General features: G+C 36.2%; 2 protein-coding genes across 9 annotated transcripts in view; both read right to left on the reverse strand.

Moving 5' to 3' along the window:
* Positions 1 to 1,873, reverse strand: part of VPS35L (VPS35 endosomal protein sorting factor like) — a 106,331-nt gene extending 104,458 nt beyond the window's left edge. The window contains exon 1 of one of the 2 annotated variants that reach the window (XM_007498179.3): positions 1,744 to 1,873. In XM_007498179.3, the coding sequence (XP_007498241.2) occupies positions 1,744 to 1,760 (17 nt within the window). In that variant the 5' untranslated portion in view covers positions 1,761 to 1,873. Of the gene's footprint in view, positions 1 to 1,436; positions 1,559 to 1,743 lie in introns of those variants that run through there. The other variant, XM_056806566.1, reaches the window with a different exon arrangement.
* Positions 1,874 to 16,337: 14,464 nt separating this feature from the next.
* Positions 16,338 to 27,219, reverse strand: part of CCP110 (centriolar coiled-coil protein 110) — a 34,464-nt gene continuing 23,582 nt past the window's right edge. For 3 of the 7 annotated variants that reach the window (XM_056806570.1, XM_056806571.1, XM_056806568.1), the window contains 8 exons: positions 26,453 to 26,581; positions 25,931 to 26,032; positions 24,607 to 24,723; positions 23,900 to 23,973; positions 22,621 to 22,683; positions 21,761 to 21,820; positions 21,122 to 21,207; positions 16,338 to 18,331 (listed from right to left, as the gene is read on the reverse strand). In XM_056806570.1, the coding sequence (XP_056662548.1) occupies positions 18,279 to 18,331; positions 21,122 to 21,207; positions 21,761 to 21,820; positions 22,621 to 22,683; positions 23,900 to 23,973; positions 24,607 to 24,723; positions 25,931 to 26,032; positions 26,453 to 26,581 (684 nt within the window). In that variant the 3' untranslated portion in view covers positions 16,338 to 18,278. The remainder of the gene's footprint in view (positions 18,332 to 21,121; positions 21,208 to 21,760; positions 21,821 to 22,620; positions 22,684 to 23,899; positions 23,974 to 24,606; positions 24,724 to 25,930; positions 26,033 to 26,452; positions 26,582 to 27,219) is intronic. The other 4 variants (XM_016423862.2, XM_001366406.4, XM_001366462.4 and 1 more) reach the window with 3 other exon arrangements.

The following is a 27,219-nucleotide window of genomic DNA, read 5'->3' on the forward strand; positions in this document are numbered from 1 at the left end:
CCAGAAGAATCCTCAAAACTTGTGTATGCTCCTATGACAACAAGCCCCAAAACACATTTCCACCTGAATTTGGAACAGGAGATGACAAGCTCTCAGACCCCAATAAATATGCCAACCTGACTCACAGAGTATGGAAGCTGCCACTCTACAGAGGAGCTGCTACTCCATACTATCAGCTCCAAAGAGGCTACTCTACTAGCCCCTGGGCTTATCCATCAATCATAAGGCTACCTGAATAAACCCAAAACTATTCCACCAGTTATTAGGCTATTATACCACCTTAAACTTCTTCAAATAAAATTCTTTTTTAAAGTTTGGATTGAAGGGAGTTTTGAGTCTCCCATTCTTAGGGGGGAGACCCTGCTACAAATCTGGTTGTTTCTACCACAACAGAATGAGCTACTTAATCCAAGCAGAGGGCTGCAGGAATTTTAACTCACAATGCCTCAAAAAGCCCACCATTTAGCTTCAGATCAAAGGGAAAAAGCCATCCCCTCCAAAATACTATGGTCATAATCTTAGAGCTAAAAGGGCATTAAGAATCATCATATCTAATACCTTCATTTTACACATAAAATGTCAGAAAGGGAAACTAATTGCTTGATGTAATGCAACTAATTAATGGTGGACTTTGGACTAAAACTCGGGTATAACATTTGTAATAATATTTGTAAGTTACTTTACCTGCCTTAGAAAACATATTGTAGTGAACAAAACATAAATTTTGTTTATTAACTTTGAGTATTGATGGATATCATTATTCTTGTCAATTATTAAAAAATGAGTAAAAAAGAGTTCTGCCTAAAAAAAAAATACTATGGCCATTACTATTGATACTTGTCTCCAGCCCAAGAGTAAAGTCAACAAGCATTTATTAATGCTTACTATGTGCCAGGTAATCAATCAACCAACAATTATTAAATGCCTAGAAGCAGAGTTTTAAGAACCTAAGCTATTTGAGGGATGGGGCTATTACTAATGAGGTTCCAGCAGTTAGGTGGTACAGTGGATATAATGCCAGGCCTAGAGTCTGAGTTCAAAACCTGGCCTCAGATACTCATTAGCTGTGTGTCCCGGGGCAAGTCACTTAATCCTATTTGCTTCAGTTTCCTCATCTGTAAAATGATCCCAGATTTGGACACAAATGAACAATAATATAAACACCTGTGTGACTTTTGGAACTAAATTCCCTTACAGTTCTTACGTTCTATGATGAAGGAGGAAGGAAGAAAGGAAGCCATACTAACAATACCAGGTCCTCTAATCTAAGATGCTTGGAAGCAACGTGTCCCTCTGGACAAGGGAGAAAGAGGTCGGTCGGTGTGATGTCACATTAGAAAAAAAAGGTAACATTTGAGGGAAGGCCTGGGTTCAAATCCTAGCTCAGGCTCTTGCTAGCTGTGCGTCTTTGGTCAATAGGCCTCCATGAGTCTTACTTTCCTAATCTGTAATATGGGGTGAGGGGAGGTTGCCTTATTTGTCCTCCTCCAGTTTCTTCTGTCGGTAAAGCTCAGAGTTTAGGAGGGCCCAGAGGGGAGTGGGCAAAACGTAGGAATGGGGAAGGATTCTGTCGTCGTGGCAACGCATAGCGTCGCCTACCTCCCACGGTTCTTGTCCCAGCTCTCCCCTAGCACGGCAACTTTAGACCCACACACACACACACACACCCATATCGGGAGAACAAGGGGCAACCCGTTCATTCCAACCTCCCAACAGATCCGCCCGGGTGAGTTTCCAGCTTACCACGGAAAAGCAGCCATCTTCCCCCGTCACATGACCGCCTCCGCCCCGTGCGGCCTCGCCCTCTTAACCCTTTCCTGCCGCCATCTTTGTGAAGGGCAGAGCCGCCACCCAGCAGGGCTGAACCGCAAAAGGCGCTTCCCGGGCCGGTGGCTGCGCCCTCTAGGGGACGGGAGAGGTATACCTCAGGAGAAAAATTAACGACCTGAACCAAAGGGACATGGAGCGGAGAATTCAATTATATATTGGCTTCGGGCAGGAATTCATACAGAAGGAATGGCTGTGCAGCGGGGTTTGTGCTGGTCTTAAGGATGTGAAAACCTGTGTTTGATTCCTGATTTACTTGCCTGCTTGTGTGACCGTGGGCAAATCACTTAACCTCCCTCAGTTTTGAGTTTCCACATCTGAAAAATGGACATAACAATAGCACCTACCAACCAGGGATGTTCTTAAAAAGGAAACGAAATAACATAGGTATAGGACTTTGCAAATATCTTAAATCTACATAAATGCTAGCTTACTTTGATTAATTAGCACGTTTAACAATGTAATTAGTATTCTGGGGCAGCCATGTGATACAGTAGGTAGAACATTGGGTCTGGAGTCAGGAAGACCTGAGTTTGAATCCTGAGCCTCGGGGACTTACTAGAGCTGTGTAACACTAAGCAAATTACCTTAACCCCTGTTTGCCTCGCTTTCCTTATCTATAAAATGGGAATAATAATAGTATTTACCTTCCAGGGTGGCTGTCTAAGAAATAACCTCTGTATGGAACTTTTAAAGATAGAACTTTAAAGCTCTATCTAAAGACTAGCTGTGATGGAGTTGTGGAAGAGAAGAAATGCCCAGGTATTTAGGGTGGTAGGAGCTTAATTTAATTACTGCTCTTAACAGTTTAATTAGTATTATAAGCTCAGGGCAGCTGGGTATTACAGTGGATAGAGCATTGGGCTTAGAGTTAGGAAGACCTGAATTTGAATTCTATATCAGGAATTTAATAGCTGTGTGACTGGGGAAGTCACTTAAATCATGTTTACCCCATTTTCCTCCTCAATAAAATAGGGATATTAATAGCATTTACCTCCCAGGATTGTTGTAAGGATGAAAAGAGATGTCTGTAAGACACTTGGCACAGGGCTTGACACTCTATAAACATTTGCCGTTATTATTAATAATAATAAAATTGAATATAAGTGGCTATTTATACTGAGAAGCCCAGACATAAGGCCCAGAAACTGGTTTCTATTACTAGTATTTGGACAATTTTAAAAAAATCATTTACCATTCTTTTTTTTTTTTAATATATTTTATTTGATCATTTCCAAGCATTATTCGTTAAAGACATAGATCATTTTCTTTTCCTCCCCCCCACCCCCCATAGCCGACGCGTAAGTCCACTGGGCATTAGATGTTTTCTTGATTTGAACCCATTGCTTTGTTGATAGTATTTGCATTAGAGTGTTCCTTTAGAGTCTATCCTCTGTCATGTCCCCTCAACCTCTGTATTCAGGCAGTTGCTTTTCCTCGGTGTTTCCACTCCCATAGTTTATCCTTTGCTTATGAATGGTGTTTTTTTTCTCCTGGATCCCTGCAAGTTGTTCAGGGACATTACACCGCCACTAATGGAGAAGTCCATTACGTTCGATTATACCACAGTGTATTAGTCTCTGTGTACAATGTTCTCCTGGTTCTGCTCCTCTCGCTCTGCATCACTTCCTGGAGGTTGTTCCAGTCTCCATGGAATTATTCCACTTTATTATTCCTTTGAGCACAATAGTATTCCATCACCAACATATACCACAGTTTGTTCAGCCATTCTCCAATTGATGGGCATCCCCTCGTTTTCCAGTTTTTGGCCACCACAAAGAGCGCAGCTATGAATATTTTTGTACAAGTCTTTGTGTCCATTATCTCTTTGGGGTACAAACCCAGCAGTGCTATGGCTGGGTCAAAGGGTAGATATTCTTTTGTCGCCCTTTGGGCATAGTTCCAAATTGCCCTCCAGAATGGTTGGATCAATTCACAACTCCACCAGCAATGAATTAATGTCCCTACTTTGCCACATCCCCTCCAGCATTCATTACTTTCCTTTGCTGTTATGTTAGCCAATCTGCTGGGTGTGAGGTGATACCTCAGAGTTGTTTTGATTTGCATCTCTCTGATTATAAGAGATGTAGAGCACTTCTTCATGTGCTTGTTAATAGTTTTGATTTCTTTATCTGAGAACTGCCTATCCATGTCCCTTGCCCATTTATCAATTGGAGAATGGCTTGATTTTTTGTACAATTGATTTAGCTCATTATAAATATGAGTAATTAAACCTTTGTCAGAGGTTTCTATGAAGATTTTTTCCCAATTTGTTGTTTCCCTTCTGATTTTAGTTACATTGGTTTTGTTTGTACAAAAGCTTTTTAGTTTGATGTAGTCAAAATTATTTATTTTACATTTTGTGACTCTTTCTATATCTTGCTTGGTTTTAAAGCCTTTCCCCTCCCAAAGGTCTGATATGTATACTATTCTGTGTTTACCCAATTTACTTATGGTTTCCTTCTTTATGTTTAAGTCACTCACCCATTTTGAATTTATCTTGGTGTAGGATGTGAGGTGTTGATCTATTCCTAGTCTCTCCCACACTGTCTTCCAATTTTCCCAGCAGTTTTTGTCGAATAGTGGATTTTTGTCCCAAAAGCTGGGATCTTTGGGTTTATCGTATACTGTCTTGCTGAGGTCGCTTGCCCCCAGTCTATTCCACTGATCTTCCTTTCTGTTTCTTAGCCAGTACCAAATTGTTTTGATGACTGCTGCTTTGTAATATAGTTTAAGGTCAGGGACTGCAAGGCCCCCATCATATGTGTTTTTTTTTTCATTATTTCCCTGGATATCCTTGATCTTTTGTTCTTCCAAATGAACTTTGTTATGGTTTTTTCTAAATCAGTGAAGAAGTATTTTGGTAGTTCAATGGGTATGGCACTAAATAGATAAATAAGTTTGGGTAGGATGGTCATTTTTATTATATTGGCTCGTCCTATCCATGAGCAGTTAATGTTTTTCCATTTGCTCACGTCTAGTTTTAGTTGTGTGGCGAGTGTTTTGTAGTTGTGTTCATATAGTTCCTGTGTTTGTCTTGGGAGGTAGATTCCTAGGTATTTTATTTTGTCTAAGGTGATTTTGAATGGAATTTCTCTTTCTAATTCTTGCTGCTGAGCTGTGTTGGAGATATATAGAAAAGCTGATGATTTATGTGGGTTTATTTTGTATCCTGCAACTTTGCTAAAGTTGTTGATTATTTCAATTAGCTTTTTGGTTGAATCTCTAGGATTCTTTAAGTAGACCATCATGTCATCCACAAAGAGTGATAACTTGGTCTCCTCCTTGCCTATTTTGATGCCTTCAATTCCTTTATCTTCTCTAATTGCTACTGCTAGTGTTTCTAGTACAATGTCAAATAGTAGAGGTGATAATGGGCATCCTTGTTTCACTCCTGATCTTATTGAGAATGCATCTAGTTTATCCCCATTGCAGATGATATTAGCTGATGGTTTTAGATATATACTGTTTATTATTTTTAGGAATGACCCTTCTATTCCTATGCTTTCTAGTGTTTTTAATAGGAATGGGTGTTGTATTTTATCAAATGCTTTTTCTGCATCTATTGAGATAATCATGTGGTTCTTGCTAGTTTGCTTGTTGATGTGGTCAATTATGTGGATGGTTTTCCTAATGTTGAACCAGCCCTGCATCCCTGGTATGAATCCTACTTGATCATGGTGAATGAGCCTTCTGATCACTTGCTGGAGTCTTTTTGCTAGTATCCTATTTAAGATTTTTGCATCTATATTCATTAGGGAGATTGGCCTATAGTTTTCTTTCTCTGTTTTTGACCTGCCTGGTTTTGGAATCAGTACCATGTTTGTGTCGTAAAAGGAGTTTGGTAGAACTCCCTCTTTGCTTATTATGTCAAATAGTTTGTATAGTATTGGGATTAACTGTCCTCTGAATGTTTGATAGAATTCACTGGTGAATCCATCAGGCCCTGGGGATTTTTTCTTAGGAAGTTCTTTGATGGCTTGTTGGATTTCAATTTCTGATATGGGATTATTTAAGAATTCTATTTCCTCTTCTGTTAGTCTAGGCAGTTTGTATTTTTGTATATATTCATCCATTTCTCCTAAATTGGTGTATTTATTGCCATATAATTGGGCAAAGTAATTTCTAATGATTGCCTTAATTTCATCTTCATCGGAGGTGCTGTCCCCCTTTTCATCTTTAATGCTGTTAATTTGCTTTTCTTCCTTCCTTTTTTTAATTAGATTGACCAGTACTTTGTCTATTTTGTTTGTTTTTTCAAAGTACCAGCTTCTTGTCCTATTTATTAAATCAATAGTTCTATCACTTTCGATTTTATTAATTTCTCCCTTAATTTTTAGGATTTCTAGTTTGGTTTTCTGCTGGGGGTTTACCATTCTTTTTCCTTGGAACCAATATACAATATTAATTCTAAGATAGAAATTAAGGCTTTCAATTGGGGGGGGGGCTAGATCTAGGCCCACCTAGAAAATGAGTCCTAGGGAAGATAAATAACTTGTCCAACTTTAAATAAGTAGGAAACATATCATGTAGAATTTGAACCCAGGGTTCCAGATTCTGGAACCAGTGACCTTTTCCATCACTACACCAATTGAAGAAATGGAACTCAATTCAAAAAAGCATGTATTAAGTGTCTGTTATGTGCCAGCCTCTGAGAATCCAAAACCCCAAAAGACTCTGCCTTCAAGGACCTTATATTCTCCTTGAGGGCAACCAACATATTGTTCATCCCTCATTTTGAAGACAACCAATAACACAGAGGGGTGAGATCTTCACTTGGAATTGAATTGAATCCAAGTGAGGCAGAAATGAACAATCAACCTCACTCTCTCTTCCAGAGTCATTCAAGTCCAGTGACAACTCCAAAGTCAGGGTGGCTAGAGATGGCCCAAGATGCAGTGATTGACTTTGGCATCTTCCCTGTTCAACCAAGTGTTAAATGATTCCCAGCACCTGCTTCCACCACCTTCATGGCCTTCAGAATAAATTGTTCTCATCCTCCCACTTGCCCTGGGGAAACTCATCACATGCTTGGAGTGGACGTCCCCCAACTCACTGACTAGTGTGAAGCCCATCTTCCTCTGGACCTGGGTTAGCCCATCTGCTGAGATAATTTTATTTATTTATTTTTAATTATATATATTCACATATATATTAAATTTGTATTTATTTTATTCCTGTGACAAATTTACACATGAGTTTTCCAAGATGACATGATTCATGTTGTTTCCACTCTTTCCTCCCCCACTCTCCCATAGTTGACAAGCAATGCCACTGGGTTATACATGTATTACCATGGCTGAGATAATTTTATCAGGGTCTGGTGACAGTGCCTACTCTAATTTTTAGAATGAAAAAAGTGGATGAACAGTCCTGAACATTCCATACACCTCCACCATACTGGGAGGAAACCACTAAATACAAACTAATGTGGGGGTAGGTGGAAACACTAATAACTGGGGGAATCAGGAAAAGCCCCTTTTGAGGGGATCGTTGGAGCTGAGCCTTGAAGTGATCAAGAGGTTTCCAAGAGAGAAGTGAACACAGAAAGTATTACAGGATGGAGATGGAAAATTGTGCAGGCAATAGGAAGTATTGAACAGGAAGGACAATTCTGCCTCACTTAAATCCAATTCACTTTGGTTGGGAGTGTGTAGAGGAAATAAGGGAATCTATCTTGAAGGAAGACTAGCCTCTAAAACAGTGCAGCTAGGTGACTCAGTAGAGAGAGAACTGGGTCTGGAGTCAAGAAGACCTGAATTCAAATTTGACCTCAGATACTGGAGCTGGAGAAGGAAATGGCAAGCAATTGTGTGTATGTGGAGTGTGTGTGTGTGTATGTGTGTGTGTGTATCGTAGTGACCACAAGAATGGCTTCTGACATAGACTAAGGTTAAGTCTGTTCAACCAGGGAGACCCAGAAAAAGTGATGTCACTGGAATTATAAATTATGGATCAAGGAAGATCAATGGTAAAAATCAGATTAGCTAAGTGACAGATCATATGATTATGTGTCTTTTTTCTCTCCAGCCTGCTTTCACTATTTAATATGTAATTATAAATTGCTATAGAGTCTCCAGAGAATTTTAATCCTAACATGTGTAGGCAGCTAAGTGATTCAGCAGATAGCATGCCAGGCTTTTAGTCAGGAAGGTGCAGCTTCTTGAATTCACATCTGTCCTCAAACACTTACCAACTGTAGTAGCAAGTCACTTAACTCTATGTCTTAGTTTTCTCATTTGCAAATGAGCTGGGGAAGGAAATGACTAACCACTCTAGTATATTTGCCAAGAAAACTCCAAATGAGTTCCCGAAGAGTCGGACACAACTGAAACAACCAAAAAACGGCCTCTGAGACACCCAGAAATTCAGAGCAAAACACAGTCAATAATAAAATGATAGTTTCCAATGTCTGTACTCCAATGTCCAAAGTTTAAAGTCCTAGTATAGACAATGAAGAAATATCAGTACTCAACATATATGCAGCAAATGGCAGAGCATCCAAATTTCTAAAGGAGAAACTAGTGGAGCTCAAGGAAGAAATAGATAGAAAAACTATACTAGTGGGAGACCTGAACCTTCCTCTATCCGAACTAGATAAATCAAACCAAAAAATAAATAAGAGGTAAGAGATGTGAATGAAATGAATATAGATGCAAAAATCTTAAATAGGATACTAGCAAAAAGACTCCAGCAAGTGATCACAAGGGTTATTCACTATGAACAGGTAGGATTCATACCAGGAATGGTTCAATATTAGGAAAACCATCCACATAATTAACAAGCAAACCAACAAGAATCACATGATTATTTCAATAGATTCAGAAAAAAAGTCTTTGATAAAATACAACACCCATTCCTATTGAAAACACTGGAAAGCATAGGAATAGTGTTATGGTGAAAATCACCTTTAAAGATTGTTATAATAATTTGTGGTCACCAAGGAATTTGCTGATGAAATTCCTAAAATGAAACACTCAAGTCAGAATGGTGTTTATGGTGGTTTAATCACAATGGGAGTAAGAAAAAGAAGAGGGAGTGAAGGAGAGAAGAGGAAAAGGAAAAAGGTTAACAACCTTCTGGCAGAGCCAGAGGGAGTTTAGGCCTGAAGGCCAAGGTAGAGAAGAGAATCAGTCCTTGACTCACGTGACCAATCTGAAGGAAAGCTGTCTGTGGGCCTCCTCCCTGCTCAAGCTGCTAGCATGAACTGGCACCTAGCCCTGTCCCCAGGAAGCCAATGAATACCAGAGGCTGTTCCCTACTTCACTTCCTGTGCCTCACAAGTGCCAATGGTGACTCAAGCTTGGCTTAGGACAGCCCAGGTGGGCAGTTAGTTATTTCTTATTTGTCATTGACTAGCACATGCCCGTGTAGTGTGAGTGTGCACAATTTTGGGTGCTAGACCAAGCAAGCTGGAGATTTTAAAATTCACAATAGAAAGGTCTTTCCTAAAAATAATAAACAGTATATATCTAAAACCATCAGCAAACATCATCTGCAATGGGGATAAACTAGATGCATTCCCAATAAGATCAGGAGTGAAACAAGGATGCCCATTATCACCTCTATTATTTAACATTGTACTAGAAACACTAGCAGTAGCAATTAGAGAAGAAAAAGAAATTGAAGGTATTAAAATTAGCAATGAGGAGATCAAGCTATCACTCTTTGCGGATGATATGATGGTCCTTAAAGAATCCTAGAGAATCAACTAAAAAGCTAGTAGAAATAATCAACAACTTTAGCAAAGTTGCAGGATACAAAATAAACCCACATAAGTCATCAGCATTTCTATATATCTCCAACCCATCTCAGCAGTAAGAATTAGAAAGAGAAATCCCATTCAAAATCACCCTAGACAATATAAAATACTTAGGAATCTATCTGCCGAGACAAACACAGGAACTATATGAACACAACTACAAAACACTTTCCACACAATTAAAACTAGATCTAAACAATTGGAAAAACATTGATTGCTCATGGGTGGGACGAACTAACATAATAAAAATGACAATCCTGCCCAAATTAATTTACTTATTTAGTGCCATAACCATTGAACTACCAAAAACCTTTTTCTTTTACTGAATTAGAAAAAAACATAACAAAGTTCATTTGGAAGAACAAAAGATCAAGGATATCCAGGAAAATGATGGAAAAAAATGCAAAGGAAGGAGGACTTGCATTCCCAGATCTCAAACTATCCTATAAAGCAGTGGTCATCAAAACAATTTGGTACTGGCTAAGAGACAGAAAGGAGGATCAGTGGAACAGACTTGGGGTAAGTGACCTCAGCAAGACAGTCTATGATAAACCCAAAGATCCCAGTTTTGGGAACCAAAACCCACTATTTGATAAAAACTGCTGGGAAAATTGGAAGACAGTATAGAAGAGATTAGGTTTGGATCAACCTCTCACACCCTACACCAAGATGAACTCAGAATGGGTGAATGATCTGAATATAAAGAAGGAAACTATAAGCAAATTAGGCGAACACAGAATAGCATACTTGTCAGAGCTATGGGAAAGACTTTAAAACCAAGCAAGAGCTAGAAAAAAATCACAAAATGTAAAATCAATAATTTTGATTACATCAAATTAAAAAGGTTTTGTACAAACAAAATTAATGCATCCAAAATTAGAAGGAAAGCAACAAATTGGGAAACAATCATAATTACAGAAACCTCTGACAAAGGTCTAATTACTCAAATAATTAAAGAGCTAAACCAATTGTACAAAAAATTAAGCCATTCTCCAATTGATAAATGGGCAAGGGACACAAATAGGCAATTTTCAGTTAAAGAAATCAAAACTATTAATAAGCACATGAAAAAGTGCTCTAAATCTCTTATAATCAGAGAAATGCAAACCAAAAGAACTCTGAGGTATCACCTCACACCCAGCAGATTGGCTAAAGTGAGAGGAAAGGAAAGTAATGAATGCTGGAGGGGATGTGGCAAAGTTGGGACATTAATTGTGGAGTTGTGGATTGATCCAACCATTCTGGAGGGCAATCTGGAGCGCTAAAAGACTGTCTGCCCTTTGATCCAGCCATAGCACTGCTGGGTTTGTACCCCAGAGAGATAATAAGGAAAAAGACATGTACAAAAATATTCATAGTTGCTCTCTTTGTGGGGGCAAAAATTTGGAAAATGAGGGGATGCCCTCCAATTGGGGAATGGCTGAACAAATTGTGGTTTATGTTGGTGATGGATTACTATTGTGCTCAAAGGAATAATGAACTGGAGGAATTCCATGGGGACTGGAACAACCTCCGGGAAGTGATGCAGAGTGAGAGGAGCAGAACCAGGGAAACACTGTACACAGAGACTGATATACTGTGGTACAATCCAATGTAATGGACTTCTCCATTAGTGGCAATGCAGTGACCCTGAACAACTTGGAGGAATCTACAAGAAAAACCACTATCCACATTCAGAGGGAAAACTGTGGGAGTAAAAATACCAAAGAAAAACAACTGCTTGAATAAATGGGTTGAGGGGATATGATTGGGGATGTAGACTCTAAATGAACATCCTAGTGCAAACATCAACAGCATGGAAATAGGTTCTGATCAAAGATACAAGTAATACCCAATGAAATTGAGCGTCGGCTGTGGGAAGGGTGGGTGGAGGGGAGGGGGGGAAATATTGTGATTATTGTAACCAAGGAATAATGTTCTAATTTGATTAAATAAATTAATTTTTTTTAAAAATAGATGTGAATGAAATCTTGGAAAAATTAGAGTTAATAGATATATGGAGAAAAATAAATAGGGACAAAAAGGAATACACCTTCTTTTCAGCAGCACATGGTACAAAGAATGACCATGTACTAGGGCATACAAACATGGCAAACAAGTACCAAAAAGCAGTAATAATAAGTGCAACTTTTTCACATCATAATGCAATAAAAATAGTAATTAGTAAGGGTATATGGAGAGCCAAATAAAAAATTAATTGGAAATTTAATAATATTATTCTCCAGAATTGATTAAAGAACAAATCATAGAAACAATTAATTTCATTGAAGAAAATAACAATGATGAGACATCCTTTCAAAGTCTATGGGATGCAGCCAAAGCAGTACTCAGGGGGAAATTTATACCCTTGAGTTCATATATTAACAAATTAGGGAGGGCAGAAGTCCACAAATTGGACATGTAAATCAAAGTTTAAGGTCCTACTACAAAATAGCAAATTTGACCGTATAGGTATCACTTAAACTTGGTGTGATAAAATCCATAATTACATCAGGGTTCTGGAAAGACCTATCTTATTCAAAAGAAATAGGAAGGATAAAAGAGGAGAGGTAGCATTGTATATTAAGAAAATATATTTATATGAGGAAATCTAGCAACCCTGGGGGTTTTAATCAACTAGATATCCATCAGAACTCTGCCAAAAGTAGAGCATATAATTATTTCTTGCCTTGCCTAAGCGACAATTTCATCCTGCTAAAAGTGGAGGAACCAACAAGAAATTATGCTCTGGATCTGACGCTTGAAAATAGAGGAAAGGACAACTAGGTAGCACAATAGATAAGAGTACCAGGTCTGGAAAAAGAAATACTCCTCTTCCTGAATTCAAATCTTGTCTCAGACACTTAACTCTATTTGCCTCAGTTTTCTCACCTGTAAAATGAGCTGGAGAAGGAAATGGCAAACCACTCCTGTTTCTTTGCCAAGAAAAAAACCCCAAAGGGTCAGACACAACTGAAAATGACAACAACAATAGGGAGGAACTTTGCTAGGGAGGAAATCATGGATTAGGAAGAAAATGACCAGTCTATCCTAGAATTTGTAATTGAGGAGAAGAAATCATTCATTCCAGATTCCAGAAAATCCAATTTCAAGAGGTTTAGAGGAAAACTAGGATCCAATATAGTAAACACTTCATGGGAAGTCAGTTCAAAGATGGGTGGGAGATGTTAGACTGTAAACAACTGAAGGCAGCTTGGATATTCCGAAATTGTGTATCTCTCCTTCATACTGAGCACAGTGCTTCTCCCAGTAAGAGTTTATTATAAATAAATATTTGCTGTGGTTTGAAAGAAAAAACAAAAATGGGTGGGAGAGATTCAAAAGTGAAATTCTGAAGGCACAAAAGGAAATAATTCCAAAAAGGAATAAAAATGAAATTTGTCTGAAGAGACCAAGATGGGTACACGGGTAACTTACCAACCAAGATAAATTTTTTGGAGAAAAATAGTACAGAAAATGGAAGCTAGGTCAAGTTAACAGAATGAAAACGAATATGGCACTTTTCTTTTTTTCTTTTTATAAAAACCCTTACCTTCCATCTTGGAGTCAATACTGTGTAGCCAAGATTGGTGGTCATAGTAATTATACAATACTTATCTTTATTTTGGACTTTTTTTTTTGGCACTGTCACTCACTTATTTTAATTAGTCATTAGCTCTCCATTTTGCATTTCCTGCATTGTCAGGTTTCAACTCCACAGACCAAGATATCTATAGATATTTGGTATTTGCTCTTCTCCTACCCTGTTTCCCTTTTCTATCTTCTCTTTAGATTATATTGTTAACTTAAAGAATTGTCTTTTTATTAAATATATTCCCAGTGCTCAGCAGAATGTCTGGCAAGTAATGAGCACTTAATAAATGTTTATTGGATTGGATTAGTTCTATACTGGTAATCATTGTTTTTATGGATAATCTAGTCATTACTATGATCTTTGGTTTTTTACTGCTTTACTTCATTGCATCAGTTCATTAGTTTTCCCATGTTTCTCTTCAATTTCTCATACTCATTAAGTGCTATGAACATTTTTTGCATATAGTGGGCTTATCTTTCCTTCTATGTCTTTGGAATAGTATAGCCAATGATTAAAAAAAACAACCCCAAAACTTACCTTCCATCTTACTTTGCATCTTACAAAAGCATCTATACTTTGGTTTATAAGGTAGAAGAATGATAAGGGATAGATAAGTGACTTGCCCACGATCTAGAAATTATCCACCTAACTACACCGAGTAAATTGTTTTTCAAGATTCACATCTAACTACACCGAGTAAATTGTTTTTCAAGATTCACAACCATAAAACCATAAAGTATAACCAGGGAAACACGTGTGTGTGTTGTGAATTTTAGATTTTCTCCACCCTGCTTAGACTTAGAATTCTAGTAAACAGGAACTACTTAAGGATTCTAGTAAACACTCCTACTTAAGGATTAAGTGTTGAAGAGGATGGCCTATGACCGACAAATAAGAAACAACTGACAGACCCCCTGGGCTGTCCTAAGTCAAGTTTAAGCTACCATTGGTACATGTGAGATGCAGGAAATGATGTAAAGAACGGTCTATATATTTTGTGTCACTTCCTCTCGCCACTCTCTCAGAGGCTGGGAACTACTGGCTGTGGTTTGGCATTTGCGGCTTGCCAGTGAGGAGCCTGGAGAAGCTCTGTAGCATGGGTTAGGTGAGGCGTCTTCCCTGAGTGACCTTGGTGAGGTGACTTATCCCTCCTTTCCTTGACCTCCAACTCCTATCTGGCTTGCCAGAGCAGTTCAATTCCCTTTTCACTCTTTTCTTCTTAATCCCTTCCCTCTATTGTAATTAAACCACCATAAAAATCCTAAAATGACTTATTTTATTGGGATTGAATTTTAATCCCTGGCGACCACTAGTATATTTAATCAACAACCCTAATTTTACCCTTAACAGTCTGTATGTGTGTATGCATATGTGCTTGTTTGGAAACAGCTTGGAACTGTTAAAAGCATTATTAGGCAATTTCCTAAATGCAATCTAACCTACTCTTTCTCCAGTTCCAACTAACATGCAAAAGAGGGTCCAAAAAACAATCACTTCTTTTCTTTCTTTCTTCCTTCCTTTCTTTCTCTCCAAAAACCCTTACCTTCTGTCCAAGACTTGATACTAAGAATTGGTTCCAAGGCAGAAGAATGGTAAGGGCTAGGCAATAGCATGGAGTGGAAAATACTTAAAATAATTTTTAGAAAACAAGGGCCTCAAATTAAACCACATGTAAAGATCTCTGTGGACTGCAATGCCTTAAATTAAGTGTACAAGACCTGTTTTATAATATTGTTTGGATCTATCATTCTCCTGTGACATTTTGATTTGCATTATATTTTATCTACATATGTGCTGTATCCTCTCTGCTAGGAGAAGTTGTAACTTCATCAGGTATCCCCATGGCTTATACATGGCACACTTGTTTTTGTTGAATTCAAAAAAGCCAACAAACAAAAAAACCCTACCCCATAACTTGGAAAATTAAAGATAGCTCAAAGAGAATGGTGGGTACAAGTAGACTGAACCATATTACCAATTATGACTTAGATATGATAAAAGGCATGAAAAGTCATTATGGAAGATGTGACCAGTAAAGAAGATGCCGAGAAGACAGAGGAAGGGCAGCCCAAGCTGGACACTGTGAATCAGGATATTTACAAGAACAAAAGAACTACAATATGTTAGGTCAATCTGTTATAAACCGTTTATGGAAAAACAAGAATCTCATTGGACTAGACAGGATAAAGGGGTTAGACATCACAACAGCATAGAGAGTTTCTCTAAGTTTATGAAATGCGGGGCAGGTAGGTGGCTCGCTGGATAGAGAGCCAAGCCTAGAGATGAGAAGTCCTGGGTTCAAATCTGGACTCAGACACTTCCTAGCTGGGTGGCCTGAGGCAAGTCACTTAACCCAGTTTTGTTTTGTTTTTAATTTTATTCTTACCTCCACTTCTTTTCTCCTCAAAGTTATACTTCAAAAGACCTGTGATATGAGTATATTTCTTCCACTCACATTAAGTACAACTCCTTCACATTTTACTAAAATCTCTGTGGTTAAAAAAACAAAAACAAAACAAAACCCCACCTGTTGGGTCAACCTTCTGATGATGAGTTCTTTCTAAATTTCATCAGATTGATAAATAAAGGCAAATTCAGCCTCTCCCTGAAGGTCTTTTGGCTTGGTGACTTTTGCCTTGCCTTTGAGAACCAAGGATTCACCACTAAAGTATCATGAAACACTTTAGCATGATAATATTCCTTAATGTTTTTCTTACTGACTGGTTATAATTTTATGATGTGGGTGTGATAGTTTAACTGAGGAGACCACTAACAATTCTTAGAAGTCCAATGAATCCAAGCTCAAATCCTATTCCAAGTTTTGGCATAACTTCTAGCTGTCAAAGACTTCAGAGATCATCTAGTCTAACCTCTCCTTGTATAGAGGTCGAAACCGAGGACCAAAGAATTGAAGAGATATGCCCAAAGTAACACAAACAAGTAGAAGAGCCAAGAATGGAACCCAGATCCTTGGACTCCGAATCAAATACGTGCTTTCCCACTGTGCAAGACTGATTAAAGGAAAATAATTTTCATTGGATATTTAATTCTAATTGTTGAAAATTATATTTGTATTCTGATGATTTGAAAAGTTTTGAGAAATTTAAGTTTTTATACAAACCCCTTAAAGTGGCACTTCAGTCTTCCCCTAATAATAATTAAACAATCTGGATCTTTAAGGATGAAAAGTTTATTTTGCTGCTTGCCTAGAAGCAAAGCTAGTGAATATTACTGCAAGTACAAAAATAAATATAATTTAAATCAATAGGCATTCCACTCAAAATAAAAAACTGAATAAAAAACAGTATACATAAATAAAAATCCATCAAAAGCACAAAAAAAGTATCTGGCACATTTTAAGAGAAGATCCATGGAAATTAAAATTCATAGATAATAATGTAACACACAAACGTTAAAATTAAAAGATAATTAAGGTGTTCAGCTTTATTCTAAGACTACTTAAATTTCTCTAAAACATATTGCTTATCTTGCTGCACATGAAACAATGAATTCATATTTACCATGGAGAGACCTACGATGATAAGTAAGCAAATATCCTGAGGTTTTGATTTTTATAAAACAAGGCTTATCACATTTAAATAGTAAACAATTTGATATGTTTCACTTATTAATAAGAAATCTGACTAGGGCATTATGCTGGCTCTCCTGTAATTTTCTGGTTCACTTAGGCAATAAATTATGTAAAAATCCCAAGAATGATAATCAAGTTTATTCCCAGAGAAATTGTTTTTTGTCTGCTGTTGGAGGCAAAAAGTGATTTTTAAATGGAGCCGAAAATTGGAGAAAACCAGATTTCACTTAAGTAGACTGCTTTACAAAACTACCAGTATTCTCTCTAAAACACAACACAACATAACATCTTTCTAATTCTAATCTGAAAGATTAAATGTCCACATTTACATCTGAGAGAAGCACAGACTTTTCCTTAAGAATCTGGAAAATCTTAATGAAGAATCAAAGAAATTCTCTCTAAAAAAAATTGTTTTCTTGGCTCCTGCTATTCTGAGTGATATTTAGTTTGAAATTTTAAATTTCACTTGTATGTGTATATGCAAACACACAGTTATTTGTGTATATATAATAATGTGTGTATATACACAGAAACACACATTAATTCATACATTTAAAAATAAACCCCTATTTGAAAGTTTGGATTTATTAGATATAGCCCTTCATTCTCTCCAAAATTAAGCATCCTAGAAAAAGCAGAATGTCATAAAGGAGCAAGATGGCTGGAAAAAAATAATCCTGCCCAAATAGAAAATATAATTGCATGCAATAACTTGTATGGTTTTTTCCCCTAAACTACAGTAGATTTTGTACATTCCTAAATATGATATAGTCAAGAAGATTGTGCTATCTTCTCAAAAAATTCTCTTTCCATAAAACGAAGTGACAATCCTATGAAAATGCTTTGAGAAGTATTAGTAATATATAAGGAAATTTAACATTTGTTACTGGAATACGGTATCCATAAGAATAGCAATTAGGCATATGTGACTAAAAAACAATATTCCAAAGTTTCATTATAAGTTTCATCCAATTTATGCTCCCTAAACCAAAATTTGTTTAAGTATGTGTTAGTCCACTGTAAAATTTACAATTTGGGACTCAACTTCAATGAAAATTGTTTTTAAAATAAAAAAAAAAGCAACAAAATATGCTTTTACATTATTTCCCCCTAGGACAAGGTATCATGAAATTTGTTTACCAAATACAGTACAGATAAGTTCCTTATACATAAAATGTGTGTATTTTAAGGACTGATAAAAATTTTGCCACATCTTTTCAATCTTTTTCCACAAAAACAGTTCAAATATCCTTAAAATCTGGAAAACATACATCTTTTGCAAGCCTATACACATAAATATCAAAATTGGGGTTACATAATTAAAGCACATATTTGAAGTACTTTTTCTGGATTAAGTCTTTCCCTACCTAAACCTAATATTACTGAAAAAAAAAAATAAAAGGATTTAGTGTAGGATTCCTTTACATCACTGAACATTTCTCAATCTTCTGTTTCACTTTTTTAGGTAGAAAAAAATACATGAGCATAATCAACATTGTTTTATCCTAGCGAATGCTGTCTTCTTAAATTGTCGCAACATTTGGCTGCTTTCTTTGGGTTTTTCCTGCATATGCTCCTAAAAATAAAACAAAACCAGTTATTTTTTCTACAAATGATTACTTTCTGAATTATATTTTATGTCAAAAACTATCAAGTTAAGTGTAAACAACTAAAAAAAGTTTCTCTGATAGCATCTGAAATATTAGAAGATTGGAAAAAATAGCTTGCCACACTCAGAATATTAGACTTGGAGACAGAAGACTGAGTTCAAATCCCACTTTGGACACTTAAATAGTTGTGTGATTATGGGAGTTAGGTAATCTCTTTAGCTTTAAGTAATTCTCTATGACTGTAAGTTATCCATGGCTTGCAATCTGCAGGCATGGAGAGAATTTTCCCAACGGGAGTTCCCACTGTGATTAAATCACAGGTCTTTGATGTGTATGAAATTACTGATTTCTTTCTTTCTTTCTTTTTACACCCTTACCTTCCACCTTAGAATCAATACTGTGTATTGGTTCCAAGGCAGAAGAGTAGTTAAGAGGTAGGCAAGGGGAGTAAAGTGACTTGCTCAGGGTCACACAGCTGGGACGTGTCTGAGGCCAGATTTCAATCTAGGACCTCCCATCTCTATGTCTGGCTCTCAATCCACTGAGTCACCCAGCTGCCCCCAAAATTACAGATTTCAACTGACTGGTGAAGATCATTAATGAGCCTGCATAAGCCTCATAACTTTTACTACAGAGTTTAATTTTTCCATTTGGGATGTCTACTTCTGTTATTTTAGGAATATATCATAAACACAACACATAAACTTCTATAGTGACAAAATAAAACATACATTATCTAATACAGGTAAATACTGCATGAATTAAAATTAGAATAAAATATATAATTCAGAAAATAAAAATTAGAAATGGGGAAAGGTTACTTTTTAAAAAGACCTATAAGAACCCCAGTATAAATAAATTCACAGATCAAATAGGAATCAAAAATAATATTCTAATATCATTGTTTATAGAACAGGATATTGACAGTAAGGGAAATAGTTAAAATTAATTTTAATATGATTAGATACATGAAAATTTTATATCTCAAGGATGAAACTCATCTATAATTAAGTCATAATACAAATATATCTGATTGTAAACGCTTCATGATGGACAATAAGCCCAGTAACAAATATATATATATGTCCACACATGTAACTATATTTTAAAATATATATTGTTGAGTACTGTCTGATATGCACTTAAGTAATTAGGTGGTATTAAATAAATGTAGATGCTATAAATATCATGAATCTAAAGTGACAGTCAAACATTTGGAAATGAAATGAGAAGGAAGATAACATGGGAAAAATGCATTGTGATCAACTAGAATATTTGATTGAAAAAAGAAATATCTACACATCTTCCAGTACCTTCCTATTTCTAAGAACTTTCAATGGCTAGGAATGTTAAAATTTTTGCTTTTTATAACCTAGAAAGAACTAAGCCACTGCCATTAAAAAATAGCAGAAGCTGCAAAAGTCATTTTGTGAAAATTTTCGATTTTGGCCATCATTTTAACTATCAGATTCTAACTGTACTTGAAGATAAAGTAATATTCAATATGGAATTCCCTTTAAAGTAACCCAACTTATTACAAGTTACATGATTTTAAATGGCTCTGTTTTAAAGTGGATTATGCTACATATGCACCATTAAAAGTTATACTCACAAGTATAATCAACAGACCTGGCTGGGTTTTGAGGCCTGGAGCTGCTACTAACTGTGTAACTTTGGATAAGTCATTCCCCACCCCCTCTGGTCCTCAGTTTCCTCATCTGTAATATGAGGGGGTTGGGGGGGTCAGAGTAGACGATCTCTCTAAGATCCCTTCCAGATGTAATAATATTCTCTAATCAGTTTGATATATAAATGTGGCATTCATCCCACAACGTTCTCTCTTAAAATAGTTAATGTTTAACACATACTTAATAATATAGCATGAAAAAAAATTACATTGCTCATTTGTTCTTAAATAATGATAGACTTTATTCCTAAATAATGAAAATTTTGTGCCTAGGTCAATTTGTATGTTTGTTGGAGTATTAGTATTAAAGATTTATTCTACATAACATGTTAGAATTCACTTTAATGTGTTAATAAAGTTATTTTCAATAATAACATGTAAATTAATTTAATGAACAATTCCTAAATATTTTGTTAAGCTCTAAATATGAAACATAACTAAGTTTTATAAGCTCTTTGGATTCATTTGAATATTGTATTTATCTTCTTGCCACCATTTAAAAAAGAGCTCTGAAACAAGCCCCCTGTAATATATTTGAAAATAATTCATCAGAATTTCTTTGTTTTATATAAGAAAGAAACCAAGAAGGAAAAAAAATTTCTAAAAAAAAAATCTCTTCCCAAATGATCTTACAGTTGGAAAAGATGGATGAGAAAAAACAATTATCTCCTTTTTAAACTACCAAACTATAAGCTCATATACTTCCCCACTTTGAAACAGGAGACATGCATAGATTTAGGGCAGCTGAGGCAGAGCACTGTCATCCCCCATAATCATTTTTTAAAGGGGGTAATAATTCAGATTTCCTGCTTTTTTCTGAACTAAAAGGTTTACATGATAGACTATGGATAGAGATGTTTCCAGAAACCAAGATTATAATCATGCATTTCCATAATTCTCCACCCCACTAACTTACAAATACATTCCTTTGATAAGGAATGATTTATTCTACATGCCAAAGTTATAGTGGCAGGAAAAATAAAACAATATATTCCACTTTGATGACCTAGATTTGTACATCTTACTTTTTTTCTAATAAATGAGATTCAGAAACTCATTTTCTACACACCTGAAACAGGCACTCTGTTAGGCATTCTGTTGTCTGAGGACTTCTCTCTACTTTGCTCAACCCCCTTCACTGATGTCTTAGGGGTTCTAATTGAATATAGAAAAGTTAATAAACCACACATTAAAGTCTAAATGCTGTAACTTATAAGAAAACAAGCATCACTGTTGATAGCTGAAAAAGGAACACAGTAGCAGTCAGAAACCCTGGAGGGAGCTATACTTGTTCTTGAATGAGATCATATATCCACTCCCCACAACCATATAAAGTGATTGCTCATACTTCATCACTTTGGTTATGCTGACCTATATACCCCTGTCTAGTCTTAGTGCTGTTGAGATGGATAAATATTTCATTGTAGCTAATAAAACTAAAAGCTGCATGAAGTGAATGCAAAAAAAAAGGCAAAACATGATGATAGTGAAAACACAATACACAAACAGTATGTCCAATTTACTCTTAAATTGTTTTCTAAGATAAAATTTTTTTAAATGTAAACATAATTTTGTTACAGAATAGTGATCACATTTTAAAAGTATTTGCATCCTTTGTCAAGATATGTTGGAAATCATTTCTTCTCATAGCTGTCTTATATTTTAAATATTTTCAAATACAAACAAAACAAATACACAGTGATCTTACCCTTGTCTACAGAGTGGCCTATGAATAGGAGCATTTTGTCCTTGACTTGGCTGAAGTACTCTGTTAACCAAGAAAATAAGACAGTTTACTAAAAAATTAAATTTAAAAATTAAACTTGGCTTTTTTACATTATCTTTCAAATGTCAGGTTTCTTAAAGGAAAATAATAGGAGCTAATTGTGTAATAGGTTTTCCTTGGATATATGTCCAAATACTTTCACTAAATTCATAAATGGGAACACCTATGTCAAATATGGCAGACCCTATCTACTAAAAGATTTGGCTTATAGTTAACTGCATGATGAAAAAAGATGCTGTCTAAAGTTAGCAATAGTCCCTTGCTCTTTTGGGTAACTAATATAGTGCTTAAAAAAAAAACAAAACAATTTCTCAAACCTGATAGAATATGTTATTCTCAATTTATAATAAAGGAAAGCAAGTTAGACATTTTAAATGACTTTCTCCAGGCAGTAAAAAATGGTCATATCAAAGCAAGCCTGGACCCTGAATTTAAGTCATGACCTAACTGACTAAAATTTCCACCAGTAGCAGCATTTCCTAAAGACAATCGCATTATGTTCTTGGTATTATTTGGTAACTCTGATTGGTAGCTAAGAATATAGGATGCCATTCTTATGTAAACCAGGTGTACAGTCCTTTATGTAAATGGGTAATATTCTATTAATGGAAAGCAGACAGAGAAGGAGATGAAGGAAGGAAGGAGGGAAGGAAAGAAAAAAGGAAGGAAGAAGGGAAGAGGGAGGATGAAGGAAGGAAAGAAGAGATTTTAGGAGAAAACAATTCCTTCTCACAGGAGAAAAAAAGCTTCTTACAGGAAAAGTTTCAGTTACTTTTACTTACCTTGTTTCAGAAGGCTTTTGTCTAATAAGAATTTTTTTATTTGGTATTCCCATTTCAGCAGCCCTAAAGAAGAAAATAAAGACAGAGTTTATTTGAAGGGAAAAAAGCCTGCTCATAAATATCAAAGAGGGCAGCTATGTGGCACTGTGGATACAACACCAGACCTGGAGTTGGGAGGACCTGGGTTCAGATATGACCGCAGACTCGACTTAGTCCTAGTCTGTAAAAAATAGACTCGAATACAGGACTACAATCCCCACGAGCCTTTGCTCCACTTCCCCAGAATGCCTTGTAATCTCACCTGGGCCGAGATTGAGAAGGTATTTAAGCTGATTCAAAGGCTTTTGAGAGGCTCTCTCTCTTGGCTCTTTTTGGACTTCCGTTTTGGAGCAGGCGCATCTCTTGCGTGATGTGAGGTTATTTTGTCTAGGCCTCTGGCCTAGGCACATGTTTCTTACTTGTATATTCTTTAATCTTTAACCTTTAATAAACCTCTAAAAAATATAATACTTCTTGCAGAGAGAAAGTAATTTCTACCTGCCTCAGATGCCTCAGTCTCCCCGTCTCCCCTAAATTTTAACTGTTACAAGTCCCTGACAAGACATTTAACCCTGTTTGCCTAGCCTTTAGGCCCTTCTGGCTTAGAGTAGTTAATAGAACAGAAAGTAAGGGTTTAAAAAACATATATATCGTAGATAAAGTTAAGAAAAAAAACCTTAACTAATCATTACCACCATTCTCAAAAAGCACCATTCAAAATTAATTACATTACTTCATATCAAAACTATACTGAGACAATCTTCTTGTAAAAGAAAAGCTTTTTAAAAAATCAGTAAGACTGTTTATATTCATTTTGCCAAATGGTCTTTTCTCATTAACTTTTTTAAATTCTGGAAATCTGCAAACAGAATGTATCTAAAAGCTGGGCAATCCAATGTAGGGACCAATCATTTGAATAATAAGGTGATACTGAATACTAATACTAAAGTTTCAATCTCCCAAGTTAGCTACATATGTAAAAGTTATAAGGCAAATATTAGAAAAACCAAATGAACAGAAGTCAGAAGTAAATAATATAATCTATGTAAAGTTGGATTCAGATTTCACAATCTTATTTTAATGGGCATGCCTTCTATGAATGGCTTTAGTCAGCTGGGGAAAATTATTGGTCCTTCATCCCTTAAACAGAAAGAACAAAGTGGAATAATGGCAGACCAAAAGTAAAGATTATTTCATTCGAATGGAAAAGAAAAAAAAGATAAATTATGTCAATACTTACTTCATGTACTTCTTCCTATCCAGAGATTTCTGTGTTGCAGCTGAAAGAGATGCTCGTGGGTTCTTCATTTTATCCTTTATATTAAAAAAAAAAATTGATAGGATCAATTCAGCATTTGTGTCACTATAGCTGGGAATCTATTAATTTTCATTGAAATAATTTTAAAAATACTAATTATGTAATCATGTACATGTAGCTGATATAATCTTTCTTGTTGAATTATTTTGCAGGCTAACTTATTTTGGGACATGATTTTAAAATGTTTTATTTTCCATTAGCATGCTGCAAAAAAAATATGATTTCAGGTTTTGTTCACCTCTTGTCAGCCATCAGTAGACAAATTCATTCAGAATCAGACATTGAACTACTACTTAAAATTGCTGCCTTTTTAGACTGACTTGGGTCAGACATTCTGCTCTGCTCTCCTAATTAGCAGCAAATGTAAAAATTACATGGCAAGTGATGACTAGGAAAAACAATTAAATTAGGCAGGTTTAAAATCAAGTTTAAAATCTTCCTAATCCTAATAGTTAAGAGGATTAACTGTATATCTCTTTGCATCTATATAGGTACCAGTGTACCTGGCATTCTTGACTGCAACCTATACCTGAAGGCCTTTGAAAAGGGCTCAGGTGACATTCAATGAGAAATAAAGTAATGTTAAAATCCACTGTTTTCACTACATAAAAACATTACATTAAACATACCATTTGCCTAAGCATTTTTTCTTTACGCACTTCTCGATCATGATGTAAAATGGACATTCTTTCTGTTGCATCCATTATGAAGAATATGTCATGAATATCAAATAAGGCAGCTCGAAGCTATTTGTGAAACAAGAAAAAAATTGTACTGTCTTTAAAAAAAATTCGAGCTAAACAATAACTTAGTAGCATATGTTTTAAGAACTTTTAAAAACTTTTCCAGTTAGTGATTGATATGTATTCTTTAATCATAGAAATAGTTCAGATAAAGATGTGAACTGAAATTCTAACTTATTCAACAAAGTAAATGCCAGAAAAGTAAGTAGAAGGAAAGGTAATTTACTTCAACCAATTATTAGTTCCATGAAAACATTTGCAAGAGATATTTAAAGAGCTAAATTATAAGTGTAAGTTACATTCTTAGCAACTAGAATTTAGGTTTTAAAAGCTACAGAGACCTGAGGCAATGTCACCTTTATAAAGGTAATAATTCCCCTGCCTTATAACTTTCCTCTTTCCCCACTCCAAAAATTTTTTAAACATGGCAAGCAGAATAGTATATATGGCCTTCCGAATCATCAGTATCTGACTAGGAATCTGGAATCAAGGAGAGAAGAGGGGGAAAGGAAAGATTCCCTTAATGGTCTTTGAGCAGCCTCCACCACCCTTAAACTTTACACTTTAGTGCTTACTAGTTCTCTCCTTTCCTTTAGGGGCAGGAGTCCCACAGGAGATTAGAGGGTAAGAAGCTCTGCAGTTCTGGTATCAGATTCAAGAAGAATGCTTCATGTTCCCACTAATTAGAGAATAGCCAGGAGTTGCGTCTCCAGGAATCAGCTAGTATAAGATTTTACTACATTATTGTAAGGTTTGGTGATAACATATATTAGTCAGCTAGGAGCATGGCCCCGCCCCTGAATGCAGTAGGTGGGACATTTTAGCCTCTCTCAGTCACCAGTGTGGCCGTGCCCCTCTGCCCCAACTCCTAGACTCCCCCAGCTAGGCAGCAAGAGATCAAGGGGTGCAGCTGGCTCAGGGCTGGTAGCCTGGCCCCACCCCCAAAAAAAAACAAGGGAAGGGAAGGGGCACTGAAGCCTCCCCTGGGACTCAACCCTGCCCCTGAATTCAGGAGTAGGTGGGGCACTATATGCAGTCAATGGGTGGGGCATGGCACACTGGGGGGGTGAGGGGGGACCCTAGGGTCCCTACAAAGGCCAAAAATGTTCTCCATCACTATTATATGGGGTATACTTAGAAATGATGCCTACTACACATGTCAATGCACATGAGCGTGCACACACACACACACACACACACACAAAATTACCTGAGCTAATACTCTTTCTTGTAGAGAAGCATCTTGTGCTGAAACGGATCCTCTTTTTAATGGTGCTTCGGACTGAAAACTTCTTATAAACTCCATTGTATCCTGTAAGAATTAAAGTCATTTTGGAAAAGAAATCTATGGATATTCACAGGATTTTTGAAGTCCACCCTCCTATTTTCTTTCTACTTCTTCCATCTATAGTACTTAAATCACTCAGGTTTCACTTTACTATATGAAGAATTATACCCTTATTACTCCAAATTTGTCACAAAAATTACCATTTTTTGTTCAAATTATGTTTACCATGAAGAATGATAAAGAACAGAATGTATTATCTACTTTTAAGTTGTAGAATCAATGAATTCTCTAAGCAACAACACAAATAGTTATCTATGATACTTCATAAATTAAGTATTTCATCTGAGTTCTAATCTTATCTTCCAACTTGCAGATGTCAAAAGATGAAGGGTAGAAAGAAGAAAAAAAGGAAAAATACTTACATAAAATAAAAAAATATTTTACCAGTGCCCTTACTTTAACTGTTTGCCGAAGATGTTTCACTTTTTCTGTCTGTAGAAGCCTACGGGTAAGAAATCCTTTTGCCACTGCAGTTATTTTGTCAAATTTTGCTTGTACTTCGAGACTAAAAACCTTTAAGAAATAAGGAGAAATTTTTTAAGATTTTTGTATCACAGAATTGTTTCTTAGCTTGTAAGGAGGTATTGAAACAAATTCTTTTGTTTTTTTTACATTTTATATAGTTTCATAATGTTAAGCATTTAAAATTGGTACTGTCAAACTATTCATGTTCATTTATAGAGCCTGAGAGAATAATGTTGCCTCTGGGGCAGCTAGTGGCTCAGGGGATAGAGCCTAGAGATGTGAGGTCCTGAGTTCAAATGTGACTGTAGATACTTCCCTGCTGTGTAACCTTGGCCAAGTCATTTAACTCCATAGCCTATCCCTTATTGCTCTTCTGTCTTGGAATCAGTACTTAGTATTAATTCTAAAAGAGAAGGTAAAGGTTAAAAAAAAGAATAATGTAGCTTTTAAAAAAGTATGTAATTAGGGGGCAGCTAGGTGGCTCAGTAGAGAGCCAGGCCTAGAGACAGGAGGTCCTAGGTTCAAATCTGGCCTCAGACACTTCCCAGCTGAATGATCCTGGGCAAGTCACTTAAGCCCCACTGCCTAGCCCTTACCACTCTTCTGCCTTGGAACCAATACAGTATTGATTCCAAGATGGAAGGGAAGGGTTTAAAAATAAAAGTACATAATTAAATTTTACTAAC

Source organism: Monodelphis domestica, chromosome 7, assembly GCF_027887165.1.
Source record: "Monodelphis domestica isolate mMonDom1 chromosome 7, mMonDom1.pri, whole genome shotgun sequence".
Lineage (NCBI taxonomy): Eukaryota > Metazoa > Chordata > Mammalia > Didelphimorphia > Didelphidae > Monodelphis > Monodelphis domestica.